The 25,970-nt window shown below is 49.8% G+C and overlaps 1 protein-coding gene across 3 annotated transcripts in view; it reads right to left on the bottom strand.

Moving 5' to 3' along the window:
* Nucleotides 1-22,723, bottom strand: part of LOC142563625 (uncharacterized) — a 264,971-nt gene extending 242,248 nt beyond the window's left edge. For 2 of the 3 annotated variants that reach the window (XM_075674238.1, XM_075674210.1), the window contains exon 1: nucleotides 22,410-22,723. Coding sequence is in view for 2 of the 3 variants with exons in the window: in XM_075674210.1 (XP_075530325.1) it covers nucleotides 22,410-22,429 (20 nt within the window). In the remaining variant the exon portion in view is untranslated. Of the gene's footprint in view, nucleotides 1-21,569; nucleotides 21,690-22,409 lie in introns of all 3 variants that reach the window. The other variant, XM_075674201.1, reaches the window with a different exon arrangement.
* Between the last annotated feature and the right edge of the window lie 3,247 nt (nucleotides 22,724-25,970).

The raw sequence follows: 25,970 nt of genomic DNA, 5'->3' as shown, positions 1-25,970 counted from the left end.
CAATAGGCACGTGCACCCGTCAGGCGATTTTGCCACCCACATCCCTTGTTGGAGCGCTCGAACTTCGTCATCTCACGACTCGAACACGGCGCGAATAGTAAGCTGCCTGCACCGTTGTGTTCCGCTTTCACTGTATACAGTGGCTCGCATAGCCTGTTTGTTCGGCATTCAAATCCGATCTTCGTTTCAAGCAATGTAGAATCCGCTTAGAGATAGCAGCCTCCTATAGCGGCGTCAAGATGTTATTTCTTTAAAGGGCTCCTAACCAGGTTTGCGCGTTGCAAACAAACAAGCCTGATGCTTGTATCACGCGGCCACGATCGTGTCCGCAAAATATACACGTATCTGCGCCGCGAAAACAGCTGAAATTTTACAATTTCTCCGGAAACCAGCGTGGCTATTACCTTCAAAGCAGCCAGCGAGAACATCACATATCTCGTCAACCACGTCAAAGCTCCCGTCTGCAACGTCGCAAATTATGGACGCAGTTCAGCAGCACACAAACAGCCAGCATCAACGTGAACACGAAGATTCCCGTAAAACGCAGAGTGCACATACCCGCCGATGCAGATGCGCCGCTGAGCAATAATAGAATATGAATAAAATGAAGCTCGGGTTTGTAACGTAATCGAGACGTCATCTTTCAGCTCCGATATGGGAGGAGGCCCACGATGAATGTCGCTCGCGGACGCCAAAGTCGAAGCAATAAGAGATATCCTGCGCTACGGAGAGGGAACATAGCTTGACACCATCACATCGCAATATTTCGCTTGCTATTGTCTGGGTTATTACTAGATCCTTTTAAGGAATTCTTGAGGTAGAACGCTCTCCGAAGTGCGTTTGACAACTTCTAGAATATAACAGAATTTCCTGTGAAGCCAGGCAGGAACCCTTTGGCGAAGATTTGCCTAACCTTGATTTAAGTCAGAGAATTTCTTTACTGAATCTTGACAACCTATCTTCAAGCATCTAAATATAATAAATTTGCCGAATTCCATGGTAAGTTAAAGAACGATGTCATAGGCGATAACACGTTGTTTAGGATATGTCACTATTCTTACATACTGTAGCATGTAGTATACAGCATACACTGCATTATCCATGTGCATGAAACACGGTACGTAAAAGAGTTTTAAAAGTGCGATCCATGTCCACCGCCACCATTTCTTTAATACTTCTTTCATTATCTCTTTCATTCTTTCTTTCTTTCTCCTTTTTTTTTTTCCTTTTTCCGCAAGCACTTTCAGGGACTTCAGCTGGGTTCCGAGGCACGTGGCCAATGCCGTGCCTCTATAGCAACGACCCTTCTTCCTACCCGCTGTTTTGTTTACAAAATTTGTGGGGAGCCATAGGCAAAAACGCCTCCGGCATGGCCCGAAAGCTGCTAGGTCAAGTCGTGTTATCGATGCGTTCCGGCAAAAGAAAGGCGCGAAAAGCCGATAAGGCTAACGACGTCGCGCCGCACCCGCTGCGTCCAGCGGCCCTAAGGCTCATTTAACTTCGTGTGTACACAGCGCCTTTCTTGCCGGGGCTTTAGGGCGTTCGGATGGGCCCCCCGCCTGGCGTGCTGGCCAGATGGTTTAAATTTTAGATTGATTCAACGCCGAGGTGGGGAGGGACCAGTGTCGTTTAGCGCGGCGGAACGTAAAAGGCCGCCGACCTATTACGCCGTGAAAGGATGCTCATTCCTTCCGGCGCGGCCCTTCGTATAACTGCGCTTTATGGGAGAGCGTCGGCCCGGCCGTGTCGTAATTTATTCGTCCTAAGGCGACGCGTGCTATGAGGCCCTCTTCCGGGCCTGGCGACTCATTTGAACGAGCATAATCAGTGCACGCCGTCACGACGGGGGGCTCCTTCACGCCGACGAGGGCCTCGCCTTGTCCCGAAGACCAGCGCGGGAATGGCCGTGCTTTACTCGCAACGCCACGTGTTGCTGCTCGGGCCCTATACACGTGAAACTGGCTCGACTCCCACACTCTGCGCGTCACAGCACAGAGGAGCAAGGCTCAAGGGGACGAGTATAAACCAAGTGCCATTAACGGGTGTATAATAACCTTCTGGCCAACGCCCGGATCACCCCGAGAACGCTTATTTTACGCTGTAGACTTATCTCGCCCTCTGCCCCTGTGCCACGAGAGTTGTTCGGGGCAGTTTGGAAGTTGGCGTTCACAGCGACGCCGTAACGTCAGTCTTTATTTTGAGAGCACAAGGCCACAAGCAAACAGTATCCGTGGATTACCCGAGAAATAATCTACCTGAAACGAAAAATTCTTTTTACCTTAACCCTTAATAAGGTTAAGGAAACGAAATAGGCAACGCACAAACTTATAACTAAGGGTCCTAACAAAACAGTTAAAGAAGAAATTACTGGACGCCAAGAAACGATTTTGTGGCGCTACGCTCAACAATTTAATTAAAGATTCACCGCACAAATTCGGGAGATATATCACCCGAAAGGATGTCACTGCAAGTTCGTCCCCACACGGAAAGCAGCAAGCTGACTCATTTAACACTTACGTCCAGTCGATTTTCACTGCCGACAACGATGTTAACTGGCATTAACATGCAATAGTACTAAGTCAACACCATTTTTAGGCGCTTCGGCCTTAATAAGTGTACCTGGAATTCTTTCTCTGTTGTTGAACCTTGATGACGAAAAGAGCTGTGGTCCTGATGTATTTCCGGGCGGTTTTCTCAGGCGTTATGCTGAACCAATTAGTGACTACCTCTACCTTATATTTCTAAGACACTTCGCGACTGCTGTCTACCAGCGTCATGGAAAGCAGCAAAAATAGTCCCCATTCACAAATCAGGTGACGTAACGTCCCCGTCTAATAACCGACCTATATCTCTCCCTTGTACCTGTTGCAAAATACTTGAGCATATCTTATTAAAATTTATCAAAGAACATACCGAGACTAACAATATCATCCATCGTAACCAGCATGGCTTCAGAGCAGGATTGTCCACTGTTATTCAACTTGCAGAAATTTTTCATGGCCTCGCTCAGGGAGTCAACGATCTAAAAATCAAACTGATATAATTTTCCTTCATTACGCGAAGGCCTTTGACCGTGTGTCACATGCTAAACTGCTAAAACTGTCCTCGGTACACTAAATCAGATACTTGGCGATGGTCCCGTTACGAGATAGAGAGCCTGCTACTTATCGGAAGGCCAACAATATGTTCAATATAATGAACATGCCTCTGATATCGTGCCGGTATTTTCTGGAGACAGGGCTCGGCGCTAGCACCATTTTTATTTATTTTATACATAAATGACATTACGCAACACGTGGATGTAAAGAAACGTCTCTTCGCGGACGACTGCGTGCTATATGAAAAATACTCAAGAAGACCAAGTACGACTAAATAAAGCCTTAAGCAACGTCGTATAATGATGTAGTACCTGGCAAATGGTGATCAATCTAGAAAAAAACGGTAGTGATGTCAGTTACAAATAATAAATCAAAACTTAGCTTCCCTTGTGGCTTTGGCAATGGCATTCTTACAACAGTAACCGAAAAGAAATACCTCGGTGTCATTATTTCTGACTCACCTCAGCTCAAATACCCAATTCCAAAACACAACCAAAAAAGCAATGAACAGTTTGTGGTTTCTTAAGCGCGCCTTGCGTTTTGCAACTTCAGATACTAAGTTGCTCGCATATAAAGTCCTTATCCTTCCAATCTCCAGAATACGCAAACATCGTCTGCTTTCCATATATGGAAAAGATATACATATGCTCGAATCGGTGCAACGAAAAGCGCTTCGATTTGTCTATAACAGGCACCGGCGCACTGATTCCCCCACGAAGCTCCTTTCCCGCGCATGCCTAGATACATTATCAAGTCGCGTAACACTTCATAGAGTCAAGTTCTTATATCGATTAATAGTTAATTCATTCAAAATGGATCCTGCTATTTGCATTAGCTTTAACCGTTCTAGGGAAACGCTTCACAAGCATGAATTTACGACAAATGAATACTGTTGTGTTAACAACATAAATTACTTCTCTTTCTTCCCCCAAGCCATACGGGAATGGAACGCCCTAGATAAATTCGCAACTCCGCAGGATACCTTTAAAAAAAAGTTAATTGAGCTAACGGCTGCATTTGTCCTGTCAACAAGACAGACTCGATGACCAACTTCAGTCTGTTATTGATTTATGCCGTTACTTGCTCGATGTGTACTCTTCGTATGAATGGATGCTTTGCGATGTGTATGAACGCTTGCTTTGATGACCAAAGGTGGCGCCTCTCTTCGGCATCTCGAGTTCCGCACTCGATGTGTTCGCTTGCGAATGCTTTGTCTTTTTACATCTGATTGCTATCTTATTTTATTATTGATTGTAATTTGTACTTCTTGTACATAAACCCACTCCTGTTACAGTCCCAAATGGGAATAACAGTATATTAAAGCAATTAAATAAATATACCTTGTAGATTTCGGTTATCTACTAAATAAGTAGAGCACATATAACTTATGTCCCAGTTAACGCAAGCCAAGCTGTTCAAAGAAAAAAGAAGAAAGCTTTAAAAAACGCGGTGCAAGATATCGTTATAAGACCTACGGTGCTCGGCTGTCAGAGGTCTGACGACTGAACCCAGTATGGTATGGTGTGGCAAAACTTTAATGAAGTCCTGCAGATCGGGAGTCTTCACGAAGCGGGCCGCTCCCACGTAGGAACCGGAAGGCCGAGCCTTTCGGCCGCATCGCGGGCCTGCTGGACAGCCCAGAGTTGGTCAGTAGGTCTTAAAATTGTATCTTGCTCTGTGTTTCTTTAATCTTTCTTTTCGTTGAACAGCTTGGCTAACGTTACCAGGGGCACCCTATATGCTTAAAGGCATACATGCGAAATAGGAAACATGTTGTCAGTGCCGCAAATTTGTAAAGCACTGCACACTACATTTAACGAAGGAAATTTCGCGAAAGACGCCGAACAACTCGAGCAACAGCGGTGACCGTGCAGTTGAGAGAATAGAACGCGCTAACCGGGTTGCCGCACGATAACAGCGGTTGTATAATTTAGTTCTGCTTGTATACGCTAAGGGTGTGCCATGTTGCGGCTCCTCTGATGTAGTACACTTCTGCACAGACTCGGGATACCTAGTTCGCCTATGGTTCGGACTCCGGACGCTCCTGGAACAAAGCACTGTAGTATCACATGAGTGTGGAGGGATACGGGAATTTTTTTGAGGCGCTGAAGCGATCGATTTTTTGGCTGCGCGCAATTCTGCGCTAAATGCCCCCGGCTCTGTTTGGGTCGTTGGGGACGGGCCAGGAATCTCGTGGTCGTGCGAAACATGGCGATTTTCTTTCTTAGTTTGAATGAAACGCCAAGGGAGGAGAAGCAACGTCCATATAGCACATCTATGTATAGCATTCGGAGAAAACTGGGAAAATGTTCGATGCAAAAAAAACAGCAGGGCCAGTCGCTTTTCCTTTTTCACTTCTTTCTGTATTTCTTGCTACCTTTTCCCGCTTTCTCCTGAATGTATGCGCATACATTGATGCCTACATTTCAAGCGGTTGTGCAAGGGCAGCAGTATATGAAATTCGCGTAGTTGAACAAGCGTGCCGCAGAGCTCCAGTTACGATCTATACGAGTGCCACGGTGTCTGGGTGTTTGCGGCGTTGCTCAGCACGGGGTCACCCGATCGAATCCCGAATGCTGGCCACGTTGCGATGGGGGCGGAACGCAAGAAAACGCCCGTCTGTTTAGATACAAATGCCTGTAAAATGCTTTGTAAGAGCAGTGCATATTGGGGACATTAAACGGAATAGTTATTAATAATTACCGTCGATCACTATCATGAGGGGCGGGCGTTCGAGTGGCGGCCAATGTGAAAAGCGCTCTTTTCGTATAAGTTTCCAGGCCAGCACACGCTCTCATTTGGCTCTACACTTACTCGTCCGTGGACCCCTACCCGCGCGCGCGTCACAGGCGGAACACCTATCATCATCGGGCAAACAGGTTCTACTTCTAACTCCTGCGCGCTCTGAAGAAGAAACGCAACAGCTCACGTCGCGCGGTTGTCAGTATTTTCGGCGGCTCAAACGAGGCTGTGAGGTGCCGGCGCGTAATGCGCTGCCTTTTCTGCGCTGATCGACAAGAGCCCGACCTCCCATACAGAGCGTCGTAACGCAACCAGTAAACCCTACCCTTCGAACGTGGGCGGCAGTTTGCACCTACTCAGCCGCGCGTGCCAGCCGCCTCGGGGCCCTATAATCGAGCCCTGGGGCCAGCGCCATCTTTCTTCTTTCCCCCGGCGTTTCTTTCTATTACCTCTTCCTCATCGCCGCTTCGACCCCCTTCCTCCTTTCCCGCCACCCGAGACGGCGCCGCTGCCCGCTGGACGCGCCGTGGCCACGGGCGGCTGGGCGGCGGCGACGCCGGAGCGCCGGCCGCGCACTGCGGACGCGTGGCCCGCTGCTGCCCCATTCTTCTTCGCCACGTCTTCTTTTATCACCCCGTGGGTTTTGCCGTTGCCCTCTTTGTGTGTGCTGTTCATTTCCACGTCCGAGACTCGGCCCGTTCTGTTCGCGGTCGGGACGAGAAGTCACGTCGCTGGCGTGGGCCACCCTCGCTTTCAACACCTTCCGCCTCCGACACACGCCTTCAGGTGCCAGCCCCGACGGCGCATTTCGTCATTTTCGCTCATCGGAAATAACAGAAAGAGAGAGAGAGAAAGCGCCTTTCCTTTTCTTCGTCCTCTTATGCCTGCGTGAGATGCGCGGTTATACCGCGAAGCCAACAGGCTCTGAGATGGAGGCGATTTTTCTCGCAAGTCAGACCTTTTAGCGCCGGCTTCGTGAGCCAAATAAAAAAAGTATATTTATGAAATACGAATAAAATTCCGGCAGAGAATGGGCGTGCGGCAAACCGCGTAACATTTTCGAGCGCGCACGTACTGCTGTCTGCAGTTCGGAGAGCGTTTTATGTTCTTTCCTCTTTTTCCTTGCGGGCCAAGGGAGCGATCCTTTCAAATAAAGTTTCTCGCATTCACTCTGTGGAAGGCGTTAAAAACTGCACGCTACTTTTTTCTTTTGCTGTTCTCTCGCAGCGTCAGAGAGGTACGTTGTTTCGCAACTTTAGATATCATGCTTCCAGTATTCTTTTTGTCAGGCGCAGCTTCCTTTAGTCACGTTTGGAGCAGCGAGCAACTCGTACAGATCGAGCACCCAGGTATACCTATTGGAATTCCGGGTTCGCTTGAAGAAAATGTACTGTGTTGGCCTTACGTTAAAAAACAAGGCAACCGTTTAAATCTTTATTTTATTTTTATTTTCTTTCAGTTAACATGTGATAATGTTTCTTTGTGTGGCGAGGGGACAAGAATTTCGTCGCCATCGGCCGTGGTGCCACCGTCTCCTACGCATACACTTAATGAGAAACAAATCAAAGATCACATCTTAATAATCCCGTTTAACCGAATACCACTTTAAACGGAATATAACAAATTAAGATACTTCATATATTGAGCAAGGAAATTGCGCCACCAGCTCGACTTGCCACCCTCTCTCGCTTTAATATATCTCGAGGCTTTCGAGCCGGCAATGTGTCACATCCCTGACAACTTCAATTACGCACTTGCTCCGAGCTGAGCGACCATTCCGACTTGGTTAGAGTAGTCTGGCTGCATTAAGGGAAACGAAAGGCAAACCAGTGGCCCACCTCAATTAGCGCGTTGGATTGTAAGACTTTGCTTTGCTTCAGCGCACACGAAAACAAATTTGTCTGACTGTGCACACGAGTGTAAAAGGCGGCGAAAAAAAAAAAGAAGAATGGAAGGCAGGGTGGCTTCTTATGCCGCCTCACTGTATCTGTGTCGATTGGAGACTTCCAGTAAGTGATCTGCACCAACGAATAGCTTCGAATGAAGCACATTCGACGGAGTGGCGAGTGGCGCATTTTAGAGCCACATAATGTGTAGATTAACCATATACCTAATAGTGTCCAAAAAAATAAAGGGGGGGGGAGGGGGCGACAGAGTGCTGCGAAGACGCAGGAGTTCGCTGTTGGTTGATGTGTGACAACAGTCACAAACGAGTCACCGAGTCAGCCATATGGAGAGAGGCCACCAGACAGGAATACCGTAAGTATGAACAAAGCTTGCACTGTAAAAAAAAAAAACTGGTAATTTAAAGAAAATTTACAGAAATTGTCTGTACCGCAAAATAAATTTTTTGTGAATGCTCTATGACGGAAACCTGTTGAAAGAAAAAACTGAAATTGTTTGTTCTTCTCGATCTCTAGCCTATAAATCGAGTCAAAACAAGAATATAAACGTTTTGAATTATTGTAACTACATAAAAAACTATAAAATAAAATATTAACGTTTGTTTTTTCATACCCGCCGTTTTTTGCATATAGCACGCGCGACGCGCTGTTTGCGGTACTGAGAATTCTGAGAAGGAATTCTGAGCGCTAGCAAACGGAAGACGCTGGAAGATCCTGGGTTGCGTGTGCCAGTAAGGTAATGCCAAACCGCACACTTAGCCTAACTTATGCTGGGCTTCCCCCAGCGCCGCTGGTCTCTCGTGTTTGCGATAGCAGAGCCACGCATAATTTTTGTTGTTTTGTATTGCTTCGTTTTTTTTTCACATTACGCTAATCAACTTTTGATCTCCGGATACCGCAGCAAGCTGCAATAATAAATTTGCACACAGTCAGCATAGTTTTGACCGACCACTGCAGTTGCACCTGACGATTTCTTTCGTCCGCCGCGCAGCCAATATCTTAATTTTAGTAGTAAGCTTATGTTCTAAAAGGTGGCGTAACGATGTAAGATACCAGTCTCGTAGACGACATTACACTGGGACGTGAGTGGTATGCTTCAGCAAAGATGCTCAAATCCAGTCACCGCGAGAGCAATCTTTATGGGGCGCACATTACCAGAGCACACAGAATGTTAAGAAATGCCTGATACACTGACCCACCAGCTAACTAAAATTTGCTCAATTATTTAATTGGCAGCTATAGAAAGCACCTTGCGAGTTAGTAAGTTCTTCCTGTAATTTTTCAATGGCTGCGCTCATTCTTATTAGGCATCGTAAAACTAGCGCTCGCTTAGAGATACTGTTGCGATTCGCCTGCGACACGTGGTTTTGCCGGCGCGACTGCGGCGGGGCGGCAGACATTTTTGGCCCGATCGTCGTCGCCACAACACTCATCGCCAGGTGTTTCCAGGCGCGACTGCGGCGATGCGACCGCCTAGGGATCATCCTCGCATTCCAGTCATTGTGCCCGAAACAGGCGATGCCAAAGCAGGGATCTCATTCCAGTCATTGTGCCCGAAACAGGCGATGCCAAAGCAGGGATCTCGTTCCAGTCATTATGCCCGAAACAGGCGATGCCAAAGCAGGGACCATCCTCTCATTACAGTCATTGTGTCCGACCGGCAGCGCCACGACAGGGTGCTACGAGATCGTGCTCGACATGGTGCTACGGCATCGCTACGACAGTGTGCGTCACCATTAGCCCATTGTACATTCACGTGCTCGTCTTTTGAGGGGTTCCTTCTTGCCCTCAACTGCGAGAGTATAAAAACAGCTGCCCCCGGACGCCAAAGGGGAGGGCTCCGATTTCTTCTGTTGAGTGAAGTGCTCTCCCGTCTCTCTACTTCGGTCAAACCTGACCACCAACTCTTTGCGATGTTAAAATAAACAAGTTGTTTCGTTGTTACCAGTCGACTCATGCTTTGCCGGGACCTTCGGATGCTTCCAGTTGTACCCCAGGCCGCCAGGCCAACGCTACCCTTGGGGCTTGCGACCCAGGTACAACCACGGGCGTCAGCGCCGAGTTCCCAACAGATCGTACCAGCAGTCCGGATCCAAACATCTGGTTGGCAGCGGTGGGATCGCCTCCGACTTCAGACAACTGTCTGCCAGCGGTGAGATCGCGACAACGGAGGCCAGCAGCAAAGAGATGCAGTTGACTGTATGCTGAGCAGCTCAACGACGATCCGGGAGCAGTGCAACGAGCCCTGTGTGACGACTGGTTGCCTGCAGCGGAACGACTGCGCGGAATTCCTGCCTGCGAGGTTTGGTGAGTGCGGGACTTTCTTCTTCTGAGCTTTGCCAGGCTTTTGTTAGTGTCAGAAACAGAGCTGGTAATTGTGGTTGTCGTTGCTGCCGGGTTAGTTTGCGGCAAGACAATAGTAAGCAGTAGAGAAAGCAGCATTCAGAGCAGCCATGGATTTGAAGTCGTTGCGCAAACCGAAATTGTTGGAGCTTGCAAGAGAGTTGGGTCTGGATGTCTCAGACAAACTAAGAAAACCTGAACTGCTAAAGGCTATTCTTGAGTTAGAGGCTGAGGATGACGAGCTGTCGGAATGCCTTGAGACTATTGAGGAGAGGTCAAAAAGACAGGAGCGCGAACTTAAAGAGCAAAAAGAGAAACAGGAGCGCGAACTTAAAGAACAGAAAGAAAAAGAAGAGCGTGAACGTAAAGAACAGAAAGAGCGAGAGCAACAAGAGAAAAAAGAAGAGCGCGAACACGCTTTGGAAATGAAGCGTCTCGACGTAGAGATGGAACGCGCTCGTAATGGAAGTCAGGCACACGGTGCAGGAGAACGCGTATTGTTCAAAATGACGGACCTGATGCGGCCGTTTAAGCTTGGAGAGGACATTGGTTTGTTCCTGGTTAACTTTGAGCGAACGTGCGAGAAGCAGGGGTTCTCTCGGGAAACGTGGCCACAGCGCTTGCTCACTTTGTTACCCGGCGAGGCGGCCGACGTAGTCGCTCGCTTGGATAGAGAGGAGGCAGAGGATTTCGACACAGTGAAATCGAGTCTTCTAAAAAAGTACCGGCTGTCTGCGGAGGCGTTCCGTCGGAAGTTTCGGGAAAATGAGAAAGGCAGAAGTGAGTCATATACAGAGTTTGCGTATAGGCTTATGTCGAACATGCAGGAGTGGCTCAAAGAAGAGAAAGCGTTTGGTGACCACGATAAAGTTCTGCAGTGTTTCGGGCTAGAACAGTTTTATAGTCGGTTACCGGAGAACGTGCGATACTGGGTCTTGGATAGGCCAGACGTTTGTACGGTGGCTAAAGCCGCTGAGCTAGCCGAGGAGTTTGTGACGCGTCGGGCTCGCGGAGCTAAGGACGATCAAAAGGGTGAATTTGGCTCGAAGTTTGAGAGGCCGAAGTTCACGCCCATGAGATTAAAGGGGGACACGCGTAGTGCGGATGCGAGCGAAAGCAGTCCGACCAAACGTAAAGAGACGGCGGCAGCCAAACGCAGAAAGCGGTTCGAGATGAGGCGAGCGCGCTTGTGTTATACGTGCCAGAAGCCGGGTCACTTTTCGGCGCAGTGTCCGGAAACAACACCAAAAGTTGTGTTTTTTTCAATAGGCAGCACGGACGAGAACATGAAGCTTCTCGAGCCTTACATGCGAGACCTCCTCGTGAACGGGAAAGAGTGCCGAGTGCTTCGCGATTCCGCAGCTACGATGGATGTAGTTCACCCATCTTACGTAGAACCCCATATGTTCACGGGCGAGTGCGCGTGGATCAAGCAAGCCGTGGAAGCTCATAGCGTGTGTCTGCCAGTAGCAAAGGTGCTTATTGAAGGACCTTTCGGAGCGCTTGAGACAGAGGCGGCAGTGTCATCTATGCTGCCACCCCAGTACCCGTACCTATTTTCAAACAGGTCCGATCACCTCCTGCGCGAGAAGGGGCTTTTGTTTGGTGAAGCTAGTGTTCAGGCCTTAACCAGATCGAAGGTTCGGGAGCTCGCTGCAAAGGCGGTAGTTGCGGGGCCGACGTTATCAAACAACGAAAAAGGGTCAGAGGCGCAGCAAGCTGATATTCCGAGCACGCCCGAACTGAATAAACTTGAGTCTGTAACGTTAAAGGCGCCAGATACTGGAGAGGAAATGCCCGACACGGGAAAGTTAGAAGAGCTATCTACTGATTTGCTCATCGCGCCTACGTCAGACGGACTTGATAGGTTGCTAAAAGTCAGCCGGTCGGCTTTGATAGCCGAGCAAAAAAAGGATGGCAGCCTGGAAAACGTGCGCTGCAATGTCAAAGAAGGTATCGCCAGGAAAACTGCGCGTTTTGTGGAAAGGGGTGGAGTCCTGTACCGGAAGTATCTAGACCGCCGAGGAGTGGAGTTCGATCAGCTGGTCGTGCCTCAATGCTATCGTCCGGATCTGTTGCGCTTGTCACACGGGGGTTCGTGGTCCGGACACCTAGGAGTTAAAAAAACTAAGGACCGTCTCTTGCAAGAGTACTATTGGCCAGGGTGTTTTCGGGACGCAGACCATTTCGTGAGGACATGTGACACTTGTCAGCGGGTGGGCAAACCAGGGGACAAATCAAGGGCGCCGTTGAAATTGGTACCTATCATTACGGAGCCTTTTAGACGGCTCGTTATTGATACTGTGGGACCTCTGCCGGTAACAGCCACGGGGTACAGACACATTTTGACTGTGATCTGCCCAGCGACAAAGTTCCCTGAAGCAGTGCCGCTTAAAGAACTCAGCTCAGTTGAGATAGTTAATGCACTACTGTCCATATTTGCGCGAGTTGGTTTTCCTGCGGAAATCCAATCAGATCAGGGCACAGTGTTTACTAGCGCTTTGACGACAACTTTTCTCGAAAGGTGTGGGGTAAAGCTGTTACACAGCTCAGTGTACCACCCACAGTCGAATTCCGTTGAGAAGCTCCACTCCGTCATGAAGCGCGTGTTGAGAGCGTTGTGTTTTGAACATCGAACTGACTGGGAGCTGTGTCTGCCTGGGGTGATGTTTGCTTTAAGGACCGCGCCGCATGCGGCTACGGGGTTTTCGCCAGCTGAACTGGTGTACGGTCGCTCGCTTCGATCTCCGCTTCGCATGCTTCGAGAATCATGGGAAGGTAGGGGCGACGACCCAGTCGTGGTGGAGTACGTACTTAAGCTCCTCGAACGCTTAAGAAGGGCACAGGAGTTGTCAGGTGAAGCAATGACAAAGGCCCAGCAGAGGGCCAAGGTTTATTATGATCGGACAGCCAGGGCCCGTCGTTTTGAGGTGGGCGATGAGGTCATGATATTGCGCACATCGCTAAACAACAAACTAGACGTGCAGTGGGAGGGCCCAGCACGAATTGTTCAGAAACTGTCGGACGTTAACTACGTGGTAAGTCTGCCAGGAAAGCGGAAAGCACAGCAAGTTTACCACTGTAATCTGCTCAAACCTTATAGACAAAGGGAAGCAGTGGTGTGCCTGATGGTAAACGTTCCTGAAGAGCTTCCGGTCGAGCTTCCGGGACTAGGCTCAGTGACGAACAGGGAAGACACCGGTCAAGTCATTAGTGACCTTATCAGTAAAGCACCGCTGTCGCCTGAGCAGAAAACCGAACTACACCAGCTATTACAAGAGTTTCAAGGTCTGTTCTCTGAGAGGCCTGGTAGGACTTCTGTACTTACTCATGATATAGAACTTACCTCCCCAGAGCCAGTACGATCCAAGGCGTATCGGGTGTCACCCCGCCAGAGCGATATTATGGAGGCTGAGGTAAAGAAAATGCTACAGCTCGGTGTTATTGAGGCAGGTGAGAGTGATTATACCTCCCCTTTGATTTTAGTTGAGGTACCGGGCAAGGAACCTCGTCCTTGCGTCGACTACCGCAGGCTTAATTCCATCACTAAGGATCAAATTTATCCGATCCCTAACATCGAGGAGCGCCTTGAGAAAGTTAGTAGCGCTCAGTTTATTTCCACCCTAGATCTTGTCAGGGGTTATTGGCAGGTTCCACTTACAGAAGAGGCTAGTAGGTATGCGGCGTTCATTTCACCAATGGGAACATTCCGTCCTAAAGTGTTGAGTTTTGGTTTGAAGAACGCGCCATACTGTTTTTCAAGTCTCATGGATAAAGTGTTGCGGGGACAGCAAGAATTCGCTTTACCGTATCTAGACGACGTAGCGATATTCTCCGCATCCTGGTCTGAGCATATGGCACACTTGCGGGCAGTGCTAACCCGCCTGCGCGAAGCGGGCTTGACAGTCAAGGCTCCTAAGTGCCAGTTAGCACAGGCCGAGGTTGTCTACCTCGGTCACGTGATTGGTCAGGGTCGTCGCCGCCCCTCTGAAATAAAAGTGGCCGCTGTGCGAGACTTTCCGCAACCGCTCACAAAGACCGATATTCGGTCGTTCTTGGGTGTCGCCGGCTACTATCAGAGGTACATCCCTAGGTACTCTGATATCGCGGCTCCCCTGACGGATGCTCTAAGAAAGACAGAGCCTCAAACAGTCGTCTGGGACGAGACAAAGGAAAGAGCTTTTAGCGCCCTAAAGAGTGCCCTAACAAACCAGCCTGTGCTACGATCGCCAGACTATACAAAAGGGTTCATTGTTCAGTGCGATGCTAGTGAGCGAGGCATGGGCGTTGTACTGTGCCAACGGGAAAATGGAGAAGTAGAACACCCCGTCCTGTATGCTAGTCGTAAGCTGACCAGTCGTGAGCAGGCGTATAGCGCCACCGAGAAAGAGTGTGCGTGTCTCGTGTGGGCCGTTCAGAAATTGTCATGCTATCTAGCCGGCTCGAGGTTTATCATTGAGACGGATCACTGCCCTCTCCAATGGCTGCAGACCATCTCTCCCAAAAATGGCCGCCTCCTGCGCTGGAGCCTCGCTTTACAACAATATTCCTTTGAGGTGCGTTACAAAAAGGGGAGTCTCAACGGTAACGCCGATGGCTTAAGTCGAAGCCCCTAACGTAGGAATCAGCCTCAAAATTGTTTGTTACTGACGTTTTCTTCCTGAGGCAGGATTTTTTTTAACATATTGCTTTTGTTTAGTGTTTCAAAGTGATGATATGCTTTCTAGTGCAATTTTTCAATTTGTGGACGCGTTCTGAGTGATGCTAGACTACTGTAAGGAACTAGGCAGTGGTATAAAAAGGGGAAAGAGCCTGGCAGGGCTTAGTGAGGGTTGTGCCGTGCTTGCTGACTGAGCGGTTGAGTTTCAGCGTAGTTCTAACGCTTGCCGGGAACGAGAACAAGAATGTGAACTCTCCCGAAGTCACTTTGCAGTGTCCTGTGCGAACCTGAACGAGAGAACGAGGCCTTCTCTGTGCGCTGCGCTCAAGAAACGTCGAGGGACGCCCGACTTCGGTTATGAGCATCATCGAGCGACATCCCTCCGGACAGCGGATGCAGTCCCCTGTCCATCGGGATCTCCTTCCCCCGGCGGGGCGGTCTGTTGCGATTCGCCTGCGACACGTGGTTTTGCCGGCGCGACTGCGGCGGGGCGGCAGACATTTTTGGCCCGATCGTCGTCGCCACAACACTCATCGCCAGGTGTTTCCAGGCGCGACTGCGGCGATGCGACCGCCTAGGGATCATCCTCGCATTCCAGTCATTGTGCCCGAAACAGGCGATGCCAAAGCAGGGATCTCATTCCAGTCATTGTGCCCGAAACAGGCGATGCCAAAGCAGGGATCTCGTTCCAGTCATTATGCCCGAAACAGGCGATGCCAAAGCAGGGACCATCCTCTCATTACAGTCATTGTGTCCGACCGGCAGCGCCACGACAGGGTGCTACGAGATCGTGCTCGACATGGTGCTACGGCATCGCTACGACAGTGTGCGTCACCATTAGCCCATTGTACATTCACGTGCTCGTCTTTTGAGGGGTTCCTTCTTGCCCTCAACTGCGAGAGTATAAAAACAGCTGCCCCCGGACGCCAAAGGGGAGGGCTCCGATTTCTTCTGTTGAGTGAAGTGCTCTCCCGTCTCTCTACTTCGGTCAAACCTGACCACCAACTCTTTGCGATGTTAAAATAAACAAGTTGTTTCGTTGTTACCAGTCGACTCATGCTTTGCCGGGACCTTCGGATGCTTCCAGTTGTACCCCAGGCCGCCAGGCCAACGCTACCCTTGGGGCTTGCGACCCAGGTACAACCACGGGCGTCAGCGCCGAGTTCCCAACAGATCGTACCAGCAGTCCGGATCCAAACAATACCCATCCGTGCAATATGTGCTCCAAACTGCTATCGGCGTAAGCACAAAACGAGCGGTGTCCATTTCATCGGGAAACATTCGTTCGTTTGTCTGTTCCCTCATTCGGTTCTTGCTACGACAAAGTTGAATATGAAGGCTCAAAGAAAAAGTCTTGTACCTTTTCAGGCATTGTGTACTTTCACCCGCTGTGGGGGCCTAGCGGCTACGGTGTTGCGCTGGTAAGCACGATGTCGCGGGATCGAATCCGCTCCTCGGCGGCCGCGTATTGATTGGGGCGAAATGCAAAAGCGCCCGTGCATCGGGGGCGTGTTAAAGTTCTGCAGGTGGTCAAAATTAATCCGGGCTCCACCCACTACGGCGTGCCTCGTAATGAAACCGTGGTTTTGGCACGTAAAATCGCAGAATTCGTTAGCATTGTATATTTAATAGCCAGAGCCCCCGTGTCTGGCATAAGCGGTGTCCGTGTGTTTTTCGGCGATCTGTGTCGTCACAACATTGGGCAGCGCTTTACTTTTTCCTCCCTTGTTTTTCTTTGTTTTGTTGTTCCTTATTTTTATTTTTTTTCCTTTAATAAGTGCAGGCAAATTACCGTGTGAGGACGTCCTCAGAGTCATTCTTTCTTTCTTTTTTCTTACTTATACAGTATTCAGTAAAGCGTAGTGAGCGCTCTATTCCTTTACGTATACGTAGCCACGCTCCACCCTCTCTTCGCGCGACGCATCTGCACGCTTTAGTATGCACACCGGGACATTCAATCCTCTCTCTCAAAAGATCCAAGCGCAAGCAGGTGGTTTCTATTTTATCCCGCCTATAAATGTCAACTCGTTTCACCGATGACAAGCTAAAAAAATCATTCACGACAGCGGTTTCTATTGTTCTTAACCTCGTAATGACGGAAATTTCTGGCTATTGTGGCGACACAACCAAGTGTCCCTAAACCACCGAGAGCTGAGAGGTCTCGCATTCCTTTCTTTTTTTTTTTTCGGTTCTTCCTTCTAGCCCTAAACGTGTCGGGTGAGAAACGAGCGCGATAACGGGGTCCTTTTTTCGGAGGGAGACTGCAGGGCATTTCCTGTCTGCGCACGCACGACTGGCGTGTCGTCATCTGTCTATCCGGGGAATTGCATTCTGATGTCAGTGGGCACTTAGCTGACTCGGGAGTTTCTCACTCTGCAGCTAACGAAGTGAGCGACAAATGGTTAAGCGCCCGGGCAGCCGGTGCTCGAGAGCGCTGCTTCATTGTCGGGGTGACGTCGAGCATACACCGTGTGGCACTCGTAGCGTGACACGATCAGTTTAACGGCAGCAGTTCAGAAGGTGGATTGATACGGCTCTCTCTTCTTTTTCCCTGCGTCCAATTTATCGCGAGCACTGCACTACTTGCGGCGAGGAAAAAGAAGACAGGGAAGCGTGGGGCAGGAGGGAGACCGTACAGGGAGGGAGGGAGGCGGCACGACGATGCCTCACCGATGACCGGAAGCGGCGTCGATGGTTTCGCCGCGCGCTCTGGAGACAGGGACCCGTCCGGGGCAAGAAATTGAGCGGATCTCCCTCGCGCGAGTGTGTGTGCGCGAGGGCTATCAGTCGTCGGCGGGCGGGCGTGTGTTTGCGAGAGAGAGCGTTCACCCGCGTCGCATTACGCTCTTGCGCTTCATTGCGCGGCGCCCGCTGTTCCGGCGAAGCAGGTGAAAACGGGGGGGTAGGAACGATAGCGGGAGGCTCATTACGCAGAAGGACGAGCTCGAAAGTTGGCGGAATCATGGCGTGGTGAGAGGCCCCGTTTAAGCCTTTCTCGAGAGTCTGCGGAGGCCGGCGCGCCGCGTTTATAGCGTACGACGATGAAACGCGAGAGCCTGTTTTCGCTCCTCCTCGGCTTCCGCAGCGCCGTTTACCCGCGAAAGAAAAAGAGGAGAACGGCTGCGTGGCGGCGCCCAAGGGAATAATTCTTGGCCGTGGCGCGGGGAGTGTATAGTGGCGGCTGTACGACGACGTCGAGAGGGGTCTCCCTTCGTCATTTTGACGCGGGCAGGACGCCCACTTCGTCTGGCTAATACCACGCAGCGCTGTCGAAGCTGCGACGTAGCATTCGCGAACCTGTCCGCGCGCACGTATACGAGCGGTTCGCTATTGGTCGGTGCCTCGCCTATCGCGCACCGCCGACAATCGTGACTGAGAGGTACTTGAGCGCCAGCGAATACCGAAGCCCTACCACGAGCGGCAGCTTCCGTGAAGCCGATCCCCGAGTGGGCTGACGCAAGCCCCAGCTTTCGGGACGCTGCGCGGTTCTCGTGACACCGAACGTTATGGTCGTGTGTCTGGGAACGACACCACCCGCTGCGGCCGTCCATCCATGCTGGTGCGCGAGTGACGCGGCCCGCGAAGCGTAACGTGTACACGCTGGAGTACGCATCTTGCGTGGCGCGAATCGAATGGCTTCGCAGCGCGCAAAGCTGAATTAATGCTGAGCTACAGCGCTTCGCCTCCTCTGACCGTACAGGTTCAGGGTCCTTCTAATCTCGAGGCGTGCTCGGTAAAAAAAATTACGCGAAGGGATGTACGAAGCGAATTTGTAGGTCAGAAAAAACAAAAAAGAAGATGGGAAACGTCTTTCTAGCGCTGTGGTGAATCGCTATACATTCTCCACCAGCGCAGCTGGAAGAATGGCAGGGAAGTCCACTAGCCACACACACACACACAAAAAAAAAGCTGTTTAGGTAGATTCTATCCGCAGCACCAGCCGGATGTACCATTTATCGTAACATTTGTCTCGTCACCGTCTTCTGAGTGTCAACCTGGCGCGTAACCGTCGCAGCAGTCGCTGCGCGCCGTTGTTTCTTTTCCCTGTGCTACGACAGGTTAGCCCCAAACGAGCCGGCAACTGTAACAGATCGCACCTGAACAACATGCACCAAAAAAATGAATTAAAATTGTTCGCAACTATAGCCACTGTGATTTAAAGGAATACAACTAAGGAAGAAAAGTGCGCTTATCCTCTCTCTTCGAAACTATAGCACTTGGTAACAAAAGTTCGAGTTGACACGTACAGACGGCCTGCGGGCATAAATGCATGACCAGCATCATATTTTGTCCGTCTTTACGACACTTGCCCGCAGTAGTCTTCAGGAACGTAGAAAGTATGGAAAAATTTCGCGACCACAAACACATCAGCCTTAAGTTCGAGGGCACTTAATGTGGAAAATATATCGATACGTTCTCAACAGCATCGCATTTTGTTCGTAGTTTCCGAATGTATTTTTTTTTTTCTGGGGATGTATCGCAGAGTCCGGCCTGGAATCCTTGAGGTAGTAAAGGGAGACCAAACTTGACCCGGATGGCAAGGTTTGATGAAACTGTTCGAAACCGCGCGTACGCCCGATAGGTGGCAGTACCTTTATCGCGGTGTCCGCGCACTGCGATAAAGACGAGGTAAAAAAACAGGGGGACAGGAGGTTGTTTTTGAAGAACATTGTTTTGAAAAGCCCCTTTATGCAATCCGTTTTTACTGATGTACGGTATTAATGTGCGTCTTTAGCCATACTAATTAATCTCTCCAGAGGAATAAGTGAGGCGAATTTCCAGCAAGTTTTTTTCCTCTAACATATAATTTTCTAGCGTCATCTTAGTCGACGTTCCGCTGCAATTACAGAGCTTATTTCAACGCGTCATTGCCCACTTGACAATGTAAGGCCTCGTGTGAATGACTCTGTTCGATTCTTTCTTGGTGTTCTTTTAATTTTCTTTTTTGGAGAACGCAACCACCGTGGCGAAAACGGGGTGGAACATGCGAAGCAATTTCAGGAAACAAACCGACTGTTTGTGTGATAACAAAAAAAAAATCTACATTTGGTTTGCACTTGCACCAACACCTCCGAAACGCGCGGAGTGTCAGCTGCGTATGACCCCACGCGACAAGACTTTTCGGCTCGTTGCAGTCTTTATTTTTTTCTCCCTCGCGCGCATTTCCCATATATATTTTTTTCATTTATTTCCTCACTCATCGCACCCTCCCCTGCGTTCTATTTTGGCGAGATCCCTTTCTTATTTACTCCGGACGCCAGCGATCCGGGCGCGCGCACAAATACGCACACAAGCAACGCGCGCAGAGCTGAATTTGCGAGGCACGCACAAGCGCGTCGACCTTGGAACTTTCGAGATGCCGCTGGAATGGCATATCATTAGCGCGCGCGGATTTTGCGTCTGGGGTTTGAGCACGTTTAAGCACGCGCGTACACGCGCGCATGCATGCGTGCATGCATGCGTGCACAACGCTCGACGCGGCGGCGTCGGGACCACAAAAAGGAGAAAAAGGCGTCAAGCGCTCAAGGCCGTTATCGGCAGCCGCCTAGTCAGCTGCGGAGACCTAAGCCGATCCGCGGCCGTCGTCAATGCGCCTCGAGCCCCGGGGGCTCACCGCTGCGGGAGGGAACGTCGTCGTGGACGAAGCGCGCGCGAGGAGGAGCGCACCTCGCGTCGCAGGCCGCCAGGTTAATCCGATCAGCGCGAAACGACCACTTGGACGGCTTCGTGCGCCCACCGGATGGCATGTTGTCTAACCCAATTAGGGGCCACTCGAACGCGAGCCGCCTGCGGCGTAAGATGCGACACGCGGTCGCTTTTGGCCCATTTACACCGCGGCCGCGAGTTATACCACCGATTTCTCTCTCCGACCTGCCGTATCAACCCTTCTTGGTTTCGCTGTCCATTTCGCTCTACTTTCCACCTTCTCTTTCAGACACAGATTTCGCGTGTTAAATTTGACGACGTTGGCGAATTACACCCATCACAACAGTTCAGCCGGCCACCAGGTGCTTTCCCCTTTATAACTTAAAAGTGTTTTCGGGCGGGGATTCTCTCTGAAGTGTGTAGTGAAGGCAGGGACCTATGTGGCAGGGCGACAATTTGCTTTTGTTGCTTTCTTCACCTTTTATTGCTCCCGTCAGATGGTCAGTGCATTCGACATTATGCAACACAGCTGCGCGAGAGGCGGACGTGAGCGAGAGAAAAGTGGCGCTGGAAGCGTCGGGCCATTGCGCTGGGCTGCCCGTCAGAATTAGAAGAGAGCTCTTTCCAGTCTAGGACCTACGGGCATGCCTTGGCAATGAGCTCCGGCCTCGTGAGGGTGAAAAAAAGTTGGTCACCGCCGTTGAATGTTGAAAGTGGGCATTGTGCATACATTCAAAGACAATCAGGCGCGTACTTCTTATTCACACTGAGAAACATTTTTTTGGTGGCAGTATGGTGACTTGTTACTGCCGGCTGTTGCTGTCATACAAATTTGGTATGTGCTATCATGTATTTCCTCTAAAAGAATATGCAAAGATGTAGCGTATACAACGAATACGCCGCGTTCACTCATACGCGTTCTGTGTGGCACTCGCATATGTTTGTATCGTGGCACACCAACTGCATAACCAGGGTCACCATCTTTGGCACGAAAATAACCATATAATTTGTCATTCCCAGGACACCATAAATATTTGGATACACCAACCATTCATAGTTTCCTTTAAAGTTTCCTTTAATAAAAAGCAAAAGAAACAAAGAAAACGAAGCAAGAGCTAGGACACTACGAACGACGCCATGCATGCAGCGCTTCACAACATGGTTCTCATAACCTACCTTCCTGAGTAAGAAAGCAGTGGCCGAGCCTTTTGTCGAGTCGTGCGTAGACGAGGCTCTTGCGCTGATTTCACGCTAACAGCGTCAATGGGCACGATGAGGCGAACGTGACACCGGCGTCTGCGGCAAGCGAAGAACTGAACTGTGCTGCAGTTTTCACCTTAACTTCACGTAGAACGGCGCCTCGCGAAAGGAGGCGTTTGCCGCGATACTGTCTGGTTAAGAAGCATGCGCCCTGAACTGAGAGCGTCTTAACGGCACGGACGAAAAGGACGACAGCCCACGCCCAATAACAATAGAAAACTGCAGCCTTGAACGCGGCGTTCTTTTCTAGCGCATTACAATAGAAAATAGGTCGCCTCGGACAGCGGTGACATTCGCAGTTTCGACACGCTCACGTTTGTGCAGCGCGCGCAGTTCAGTCTCCTGTTGCTCAAAGCATTCTCGAGCGCAACGCCGATGCACGCGGCCCGTTCGGAAAGCAGGGTTTTCTGCAATACACCCAAGTTGTGCGGTAGAACAAAGGTTCGATGAAAGTGATGTGCATCTCTCGTTGCGACCATCACGGCAGTTTACGACCGCGCCTGCCCGTGTTTTCGCGACGGAACTGAACGGCTCGTGCGCGCCTGGGACACGTGCCAGCGAGCAGAGCCACGGCGGGACTTCGTTCACGCAAAGTCGCGCCGTTCATGCAACGCGCGCATGCACCCGCGTCGGCGGCGAAAGTGCCTTTCCCGCTTGAGAAGGGGGCAGCTTCTCATGCGGGGAACGCAAGAGGTGGCAGCCTTGTCGCCCGCGGCTGACAGTGAACGATGTGCCAGAAAGGTGCTCTCGGCTTACCCAGAGCAGGAGACGGACATGTTGATGCGACGGGGTGCTCGGCCGCCGCGCACCCGCGGACCGCTTCGCCACTGAGGCACTCTCTCTCAGCGCCAACCTGCCCCGCTGCATAACCCAGACCCGGAGACAACTTCGCAATCGATTATAGTCGCCGTGGTGGAAAATAAAAGGGGGCGAACTGGGGGGCGGCAGGGCCTGCTTCTCTCGCTCACGCACTTCCTTTGTTTTTTTCTTTTGTCTCGAACAAAAGGGGTGTGGGCAGACAGCGCGAGCACTGAAACCGCCGTGGGAGAGCGGCGTCCGCACCCGACTAAATTCTCAGACGGACTGAGGAGAGGAACGGGCATCGTCTGCTCCTGGGAGGGCTGCGTTGTCGTCGTCATGGCGACCAACATCCGGGACCTTTCCTTCTTTGTTTTTTTTTTTTTTTTTCCTCTCCCGCTGGCACGTCACCCGGGCAACAGGCGGTTGGCAGCTCCGTTGCCACGATGACAGTCGTCATGGCGACAGGCACGCCGTCTCGGGACTTGTTGGTTTTATGGCGCGCACTCCCCGCTCCGCGTGGCCAGTTTGAAATGAGTTATCGCTGCTCCAACGCTGATTTTTTAGTGATATCAGGGACAGTGGGTAAAGTAAATAGAAGCTTATTACCCATGCCGAGCAATATGAACAGCCTTTTTGCATCATTCCGACTGTTATATTCAACCGCGCTTCGATTTGGCGGTTGTCGCTCAGCAGTCAGCTTCGGAGAGAGCACTGTGAAGCTGTTTAGTTCACCGTGCTTTCTGAGAAATGTAAAAGCTGTTCGCTACAACTGTGCGTAGCTTCATTTCTCTCTTTATTATTAGCTTAATGGAGTTATCGATCTAGTAAGTTGTGTAATTCAATGCCTTAATAACGTTAGTTGCTTTATTCCTATCCCTAGTACACACAACGGGGTGCCGAGAGGATATCTATTTGTACACAACAAAAAATTGCCGCAGAACCCATTTCACGATGAGTGTCGGCGGTAATGCATTTAGCATTGAATCAATATAGCGACACAACGCATTGCCACCGTCGAAACGAGTTATGTATGAGACGTGCACTGCAGCGGGACTGCTCTTTCACGCTTCCCTCGGTGCCGTCTAGTGCCGTCTATCGCCTGACCGAAATGCATGGCACGCCGGCAGGGCTGGGCAAAGATGCTTTGTAATTGTATCATGATACGATACAAGATACTCGGGCAACAGGTATACTAGAGATACAGATACAAGATACTACCGCAATTATTGTATCCGATACGATACTTTCCATTTGTATCTTAAGATGCTGCAATACATCAGCAAATTTTCACATTGTAGTTCTATATAATGAAGCAGCAAATGTGGCAAAGCCACTAGACGCAAGGCAGCCCCACTCTCGCATTCTTCAGACTTCGTAACAAAGCACCACGCAAGAGAAACTTCGATAACGACACTATAGCGGCAACAGATTTTGCGCGAAAGACGCCGCACGCATTGGTCTACGCAGCACAGTACGGTGTCTACGAGCAAGTGTCTTGGCACCGATGCAATTAAAAACAAAAAAAATAAAGAAAAGGTCGGCTGCGCGCAGACGTTCGCGCGCTTGATTTTGTCGAGACGCACATACCTCATCGCCTGCCCTCGCTGGAGGGCCCTTGCTGAAAGGTAAAAGAATGTCGCTGCCTTTAGTTTTATTCAGGTGGCTTAGTGGCAGCAGTATCAGCTTAAGACGCGGAGTTCAGCCAACGATCATAGTTTCGCACGGTGAAGTTGCGATAGCCAGTGTCGTGTATCTTAAGATATACGATACATTCTGTCATGTATCGGAAATGCAGATACTGATACAGGTCTAGCCATACGTATCATGAGACAGATGCGAGATACCCAAAGAGTATCTAAGACAGTGTCTAAGATACGTGTATCTTCGATACTGCCCAAGACTATATATATATATATATATATATATATATATATATATATATATATATATATATATATATATATATATATATATATATATATATATACTGCAACAGTGACATATAATATTACGGCGCAGTTCGCTACAACGTTGGCGTGAAAGCCGTTCATTGAAAGGCGGCACATAGCCAGTGTAGTTGTGCGCAGCCTGCTTATGCGTTGGGTTGCTGTCCTTGAAGAACCCTTGTGACGTGGCTCCGATTCTGCTCAGCATCGGGGAAATTTAAGGGATCTCTTTTCGGCATTGTAGACGGGCACATTCCCAGTTGCACACACCTAGTCACCCAACGAAGTTGACGTCAACGACTTTCATTGAACAGCGGCACACGCCCTCTGGCACATACTCGGTGACCGAACTTGGCATCAAAGTGGTTCATTTGAGACCATCGCAGACCGAGTTGCGCACACCCAGTGCTCCGAGTCGACGTCAAAGATTTCCTGCGAACGTCGGTGCCTATAGCCAGTCCCTCGTCTGCAGTGACCCATTTGAAAGAGGTTCGTTGAAGAGCGGCACGTATGTACACATTGCCACTTGCTCAGTCACCCAAGTTGGTCCGATGGTTGGCTTCGAACGCTGTTACCTTAACACAGCAGCCCGATGCGCTACCCATTCGACCACGGACTACCCAGTGACCTAAAGATAGGAAAACGGTTGGATGCAAACATGCATAATAAAGACAGCCGTAGATAGTTGGCCCACGGAAAGTGCAAGGAGTACCTTACGAGAATGCTAACGCATCAGTAAACGGCTATAAAGGAGTGCGTGCTTAATAAAATAGAGAACATGGTTCCACACTGTTTTTAATGCGTTGTTTTCCGGATAGCAACCTAACAATATGGCATCCTTTCGCTGCATGAAAGCGCAATGGGTTCCAAATACAGGGTGTCCCAACTATCATGCACCAAGATTTTAAACGCGAAATGCGAAAACACCCGTGTACTTAGATTTAGGTGCACGTTAAAGAACCCCAGGTGGTCGAAATTTCCGGAGTCCCCCACTACGGCGTGCCTCATAATCAGAAAGTGGTTTTGGCACGTAAAAGCCCACAATTAATTAATTAAATTAAAGATTTTAAAATATGCAAATGCCATGTAGTTCGACAGAACCAAGGTGTCTTTTTTTTGCCGTCGCTTGGAGATACTCAGATTATTTTTTTAGCATTGCGCTTAATTGTATACGTAATTAGCCTCAATTAATATTATAATCAGATGAAAAGTGTGAATGGTAAAATTGTATAGAAACATGAATAACTCCTGATACAGCTTTCTGTTGCTCAATACGTACGTGCTACACCAAAGTGTTTTTCCGAGCGTGAAAGAAGCCTGCGAATTCACGCAAAGTTCCTCGAGCGGCCAGTCGCGCGACAACTCTGCGTGCATTCGCGGGCTTCTTTCAGGCTCCGAAAACCATTTTTATGTAGCACGTATTGAGCAACAGAAAGCTGTATCGGGAGTTTTTCATGTTTCTATACAATTTTACCATTCACACTTTTCATCTGATTATAATATTTGAGAAGCTAATTAATTAGTTGAGGCTAATTACGCTTGTAATTAGACGGAATGCATAGTATAATCT

This window comes from Dermacentor variabilis, chromosome 1 (assembly GCF_050947875.1).
Source record: "Dermacentor variabilis isolate Ectoservices chromosome 1, ASM5094787v1, whole genome shotgun sequence".
Classification (NCBI taxonomy): domain Eukaryota; kingdom Metazoa; phylum Arthropoda; class Arachnida; order Ixodida; family Ixodidae; genus Dermacentor; species Dermacentor variabilis.
The sequence above is the reverse complement of the archived record's forward strand: the minus strand, read 5'-3'. Positions and strand labels throughout refer to the sequence as shown.